The 6,935-nt window shown below is 38.9% G+C and overlaps 1 protein-coding gene across 1 annotated transcript in view; it reads right to left on the bottom strand.

Moving 5' to 3' along the window:
* Window positions 1-6,426, bottom strand: part of SLC16A10 (solute carrier family 16 member 10) — a 256,305-nt gene extending 249,879 nt beyond the window's left edge. The window contains exon 1 of the mRNA XM_053710863.1: window positions 5,555-6,426. Within this exon, the coding sequence (XP_053566838.1) occupies window positions 5,555-5,972 (418 nt within the window). The 5' untranslated portion in view covers window positions 5,973-6,426. The remainder of the gene's footprint in view (window positions 1-5,554) is intronic.
* Window positions 6,427-6,935: the final 509 nt, after the last annotated feature.

Below are 6,935 nucleotides of genomic sequence, written 5' to 3'. Positions count from 1 at the left end.
CCCTTTTAAGTTCATTTGAAAACTGAATCAGCCATTTTTGCATCTATGTTTACTTATCGTGCAGCTGTGTGTCTTGTCCTCTGCAACAGCATTTATTTTATTTCTTTAGGAGATACAGCCAATCAGAGACTGTATAGTTAAAGCTACGGAAGTCTATGAGACTGAACTTCCAACTGCTTTTTGCTTCAGGGAAAAACTTATGGCTTATAAGAAACAGCATCTATGTGAGTGTATCACTCCTCCATAAGAACAGAAGTACTACAGCCAGGTAAATAACTATTCAGTAAGTGAACTTATACTAAAATATGCAAAACATGTAAATGGATTCTTTAAAGGGATACTAAACCCAATTTTTGTATTTCATTATTCACACAGAGCATGCAATTTAAAGCAACTTTATAATTTACTTGTATTATAATTTGTTCTTCAGTCTCTTGCTATCTTTATTTTAAAAGCAGAAATCTAAGCTTAAGAGCCGGCCCATTGTTGGTTCAGCACCTGGGTAGCTCTTGCTAATTGGTGTCTAAAAGTAGCCACCAATCAGCAAGCGCTACCCAAGGTGCTGAACCAAACAAGGGGCTGGCTTCTAAGCTTAGATTTCTGCTTTTCAAATAAAGATAGCAAGAGAACAAAGAAAAATTGATAATAGGAGTAAATTACAAAGTTGCTTAAAATTGCATGCTCTAGGCCGATTTATTAATGTCTGGCGGACATGATACGCTACAGACATCGCTGAAGGCCGACAGCCTATTAAACACTGCACAAGCAGTTCTGGTGAACTGATTGTGCAATGCAGCCCTCTGCAGATTTGCGGCCAATCGGTCGCTAGCAGGGAGTGTCAATCAACCCAATCGTATTCGATCGGTCGGATTGATATGCCCGCAGCCTCAGAGGCAGTGGACGAGTTTCTGCCGAGCCTGAAGGCTCATGCAGAAACGGGTATTTGGCCCCATTCGGGCCATGATATGGGTTTAGTATCCCTTTAATGGGCAGAATCAGCTTTTTAGACACTGGACTGGAAGAGCCATTTCACATCCATATCCCTTAAAAAAATACTTTTAACTGTCTCTTTAAAAAGTCTGGTTTACCTGCTTTATCTTATAGGAAGCATCGCTATATTTGTAGGCATAAAAGGGAAGGAAAAATCCAGTAGATCCAAATATAAAATATCTTCTTTGTAAGATCTTGCATTGTAATCCAAAATATGGAAACTGATATTGCATGTGTTGGCATTGGATTATCTGCCCTGAACTTTGATTCACTGTCATAATTACAGCAACAACAAAAAACAAGCAAATTAAAAGGTAATAAATCATTTTTACATGCACTTAAACCCTGCCTCTTGTAGAGAACAAGATTTTTAATTTTCAAGATTGGCAAAAGATACAGGAAATTTTATTTAAGACTAAAATAAATATAAGTAGTTAAAATGACATATAAGTGAAAAAAGTAAATTCTTTAATGTGATTATTGTTTGCATATAACTGTGTTTAACCCAAGCTCAAGAGCAACAATGCACTGCTGGGCCCACCTTAACATATCTGGTGAACCAATGACAAAAGAGCATATGTGTGTAGCCACCAATCACCAGCTAGCTCCCAGTGGCCTATCTAGGTATGCTTTTCAGCAAGATACCAAGAGAAATAAGTACAGTATATTGAAAAGGCCCTTATAATTGCATGTTTTTGCGCTCGCATGCAATGCTGCCCCCTGCCCGCGCACAGCCAATCACGCGCGGGCAGGAGCTGTCAATCTCCCAGGTCGGATGAGACCGGGGAGATTGCAATTCTCCAACTAAGAGGTAGAGAAGAGTTAGGGAAGCAGCGGTCTGATGACCACTGCTTGATAAATACTGACTGCAGGTTCTCTTGTGAGAACCTGCAGCTGTAGATGGACGAAGCCGTTAATAAATCGAGCCCTTTATACTATTACTACTTTATTAACTGTGACAAGTACAATGATGCAGATCCAAGTGGATTTGAAAGGGATAGGAAAAGTCAAAATTAAACTTGCATAATTTGGATAAAGCATGTCATTTTAAGACTTTTAAATTCACGTCTACTATCAAATTTACTTTATTCCCTTAGTATAATTTGTTGAAAAGAATATGTACATATACCGCTTGTAGTTACTCATATTTGTCTCTTGTCATTGGCTCCCCTGCAAAGTTTTAACAAATTAGAGGATTTTCTTTTCGCACTTTTATATCCCTTTAAAGGGATTTCAAACCCCACAATTTTCTTTCATGATTCAGATAGAATATACCGTTTTAAACAACTTTGCATTTTACTTCTATCTAATTTGCTTTGTTCTCTTGTTATCATTTGTTGAAAATAACACCTAGGTAGGCTCAGCAGCTGGGAGTTAGCTGCTGATTGGTGGATGCTCATATATGCCTTTTGTCATTGGTTTACATATGTGCTCAGCTAGCTGACATTGCTGCTCTTTCAATAACAAATACCAAGAAAATTAAGCATTTTTTTTTAATTGAAGTAAATTGGATTGTTGTTTAAAATTGTATGCTGTATCAGAACCTTGAACTAAAAAATGTGGGTTTCACGTCCATTTAACTTGTAAGCTCACCAAAAGTTTTACTAGTGCCCTTATCTCAGTAGAAGGTACTGTACCATATTTTAATTTCTTACTTCAAACCCAATACTTTTTTTTAATGTAATATTTTTTAATTTTACATTAACAATATAAATATATAAATATTACAGTAACCATTTGAAGTGTGAGTGCCTCCCCCTTGCTGTTTATGGCATCATAGACTTGGTACTCTAGGTTACTGAACTTGTCTGACTACATAAGACTAGATAAATATTGTAGGAATTTACAGTCTTTTACCACACTTCTGCCTTTCATACAAGGTAGCATTAGCTGACTACATCTTGTCTGTAAAACAACTTCAGAGGATGAAATACATATGAAAAGAACAAAGTGATTGATGATTAAACGAAAAAGAACATTTAGGGCTTGATTTATGAAGCCCTTCTCCTCCCTTCAACTGAAGGTTCTCACAAAAGAACCTTCGGTCAGTATTTATCAAGCAGCGGTCTCATTTGACCGGGGAGATTGACAGCTCCTGCACGTGCGTGATTGGCTGTGATCGGGCAGGGGGTGATGTTGCATGTGAGCGAAAAAATAGAGCTCTTGTGCAGCAGCAGATTGCTGCCTGCCAGAGGAGAACTGGGACGGACAGGGGGCAAATATGTAAGCCCATGTCCACCCTTGATTGATAAATCAAACCCTTAGAATGAACCTCTAACAAACATTAATACATACCTTGTGCAGTCCAAGACACATGGGAGTTTAAAAATTGGGAAGTAGAGTGATATACTTACACATGCAATAACTCAATGAGGAGTATTATAGATTTCACACTGAGTCAAATTATTAAATTTGCTTACGAGATCAGCAGAATCTCCACATAGTCCACATTTGCACAATAATAGCATATAAAAATACATAAGTATACTATACTAAAAAAAAGACATTTCACTTAAAAAATGTTTAAAGTAAATTGACGAGTTCCCAAGATTGCCATATTAAAGTGCTCGACAAATCTGTTTAAAAATTAGAATCTAATAAGGATATTTAGGAGCCAGACATACTTTTAGAAGCCATACAGTGGTATTTGTATATGGAGAACAACTTAAAAAGTTATAAGCCAGAGGTAAAATAATAGGAGCCAGTGGCTCCTGACTCCTGGGCACTAATTCATTGAAATAGGAGCCAGTGGCTCCTGACTCCTGGGTTTGTCGAGTCCTTGCGGGTCCAAAATGACGAATTCGGTTTCCTCCAATCACAACGTTGCATCAGGCCATGATCCCCCCAGGGGGGAAGACGTGATTGGAGGAAGCCGGATTTGTCATTTCTGATGTAAGAAGAGCCTTCCGACGGACGGGGGAATCGCTGGAGTGGCTTTCAGGATTAAAAGGTAAGTTTTAGAAGAAAACGAGTGAAATGTCAATTTTGATGAATTAAAGTGCCCTTGTTTTTAATAGGTTTATTAAAAACCGGGCACTAATTCATCGAAATTGACCTTCACTTTAAACAACTTGAGAGGCAAATATATATTGAAACATTATGCACTTTTGTTCACATCTGTATGCTGCTTAAAGGGACAGTCAACCCAAAATTTCAAATAGGTAATTCCTATAAACTTTCTAACCATTATTCATTTGAACTGGCAGACAAAACAAAAGTACTAAAACTTAGAAACGCTTTAGGCATATAAATTGGGCTATCTAATGAATAATCGTTAGAAAGTTTATAGGAATTACCTATTTGAAATTTTGGGTTGACTTTCCCTTTAATTGTTGGCAACAAGTTGTTTTGTCTTCCACCCCCCACATCATCACTCTTACATTTGGGTGAAATTTAAACCAAACTGCTGTTCTATTTTGGCTCTTAGCCTCAAGGGGAGCCTTTTGTGTTAAAAAAATGCATTTATGTGCTGAGATAAAAACAGATGATCACATGCATCCTTGTCTTGCAGAGAAATACGCAGATCAATGCATTAGACACGGTAAGGGCTGTGATGACATTCTAGAACAAAATGCTCCAACACAGGTTTCACTATCTACTCTCATCCCTAGGGGATAAGAAGTGCATTCCAATGAGAAATATAGTTTAAAAACCTTCTGTGGACTGTAGCTATATTACTTTATATATAAAATGAACATATGGTAATGCAATCTGCATGCAATCCTCGCACTGCTTATTGCATGCAGACACCAATCTAAACCAGATCTAAAAATAAAGTCAGTATAAATATGCCAATTTCCTGGGGCACGTGTGGTTTATAAACTAAAATACCTTTGGCTGTAGTTTAGGAATTAAATATACAGAGCTAAGAAAGAAAAATAGAAAATAGAGAGCTTGCTATAGTTGCCCTCCGAATGACTCAATCTATAATAAACACATACTAGTGCCAAGAATGAGTCCAAAATTAGAAAAGTTTTGTTAGCTGCTAGTGTGTCCCCATACCATGTATAACGGTTAAACAAAATAACTGAGGCTGAAAGTATCACAGTTTTAAACGTTACACATAAAATCATATTTTTAGAATAAATCTCGGCCTGCACCATTCTATTTACTAGTCAGATCATCTATAGTCAGGGCCTGTTCTAAAGGGAATCAATATTATTGCTAGAGCTTTAACACATTTTGTGCCGACCAGGACAGCAACGAATTGTTTAGCTACCCTGGCAACCAACACGGGATTTATAACTGGAGCTAATACCTTTCAAACATAGCTATCATAGGCATATTAGGTCCACTCCAAGCAACAGAGGAGATGGAAAGTAATCGGCATAGTGAATAATGTTTGGCATATGCTTTTGTCTGCTCTGCGGTTGGAATCGGGTTCACAGCATTCACCTCACAAACTAAAATCAGAAATGCTGTGTTCCCATATTTCTACAGAGAAAACTTGTGTCATATTTCCGGGGCAAATGTGTGCTAAAGCCGACTCATAAAGCTCCACGTGTCCACGTGTGGCACTTTTAATATGCCAATATCACTAGGTAGGTGTCTGTGTCACACTTACCTGTCTTGAACCTCAGCTGTTCGTCATCCTTAGAGCCAAACACTTCAATGAGGGATACGAATAGGACCCCACAGGCGTTCTGGATGCCAAATACTGAGCCATTACACCACATGGCTGCCAGCATGACCACCCATCCCCAGCCACCTTCTGGGGGTACAAACTCCTTGCTCCCCCCTTCTGGGTCCATGAGGGGCTCTGGCTCCCCATCACTGATCTTCTTTTCCTCTTTTAAAGGTCCTGAGCTCCACTCCCCATTTTCTTTCTTTTCTTCTACATTGAGTGGTGAGCTTTCTGCAGCTGCTGTGTCTTCTTCACCAGAAGGATCAAGTTCGACCTCAGCGCTTTTAAGATCTAATTCTTCGCCAAGACCTTCCTCACCTTGCAAATCTGTTGATGATTCTTTCTTATCTTCAGACATCTTTTCAACTTCTGTCAACAAGGTGCATAAAGCACGTACACATGCAAATGGTGAGAACAGGAAAAGCAACGTTGCTATGCAAACTATTAGCACCAAACGATTAGTTCATAAAAATTCATAAAAAATTGTTCTCAAAATGCAAAGTAACCTGTTTCTTTTTTTATATGACTCCTGATTCCTGAAAGCAAAGAACTACATAGTTTGCACAATCCATGCAACGAATGAAGATTTGCCTTTTCTGTTTCTCTACCTGCTTCAGATCTGCCCCCACCTCCTGTGTCCTGGCTCCTGTTACCTCGGACACGCTGCCTGCCCGTTGACTTGACCGAGATCCCATTTTTTTAAGTAAAACCTCTGGATTGGGCGTATCTGACCGGCGAGGGATGTCCCATGTATGGAATGCCCACCCTCCCAGTGACGCCCTGCTGGCTTAACAGACCTGCATTCTCTGATAGTGGATCAGCGGACACTCCCATTCTGATAATGTCACTCACACATAGCTTATTTATGTGGCAGGGAATGTGATGGGGGAGTGGAAACTTTCAGCTGTCGTATAGCAAAAGAGGAAGTGTTTTTTCTAACAGTAATGACACCGCAGAGGAAACCTAATGTAAACATGCGCGCCCTCCACAATGTTTATTAGAACTGCAATATAAGGAGATAATACTTGCAGGGAAGAATGGTCATCATTTCCTTTACGGACAGGGATACAGATAAATTGCCTCAAGGAACTGTGAACCTAACATATAACATATTGTCTCTCTGAGAGCAGCAATCCGTGTAGTCCCTCTGGCAGACAAGGAGTTAATGGTATTTGTGTGAGGTTAGGTAATCTGGATAGTGTAACCAATTAAAACAGCAACGTTTTAAACTTTGACACAAAGCAGGATTTGATCACCACTGGGACATACTTATTTAACACTTTAATTACAGTGATCAAATTATTAGTCCTTTAAATGTATT

This window comes from Bombina bombina, chromosome 4 (genome assembly GCF_027579735.1).
Source record: "Bombina bombina isolate aBomBom1 chromosome 4, aBomBom1.pri, whole genome shotgun sequence".
Lineage (NCBI taxonomy): Eukaryota > Metazoa > Chordata > Amphibia > Anura > Bombinatoridae > Bombina > Bombina bombina.
The sequence above is the reverse complement of the archived record's forward strand: the minus strand, read 5'-3'. Positions and strand labels throughout refer to the sequence as shown.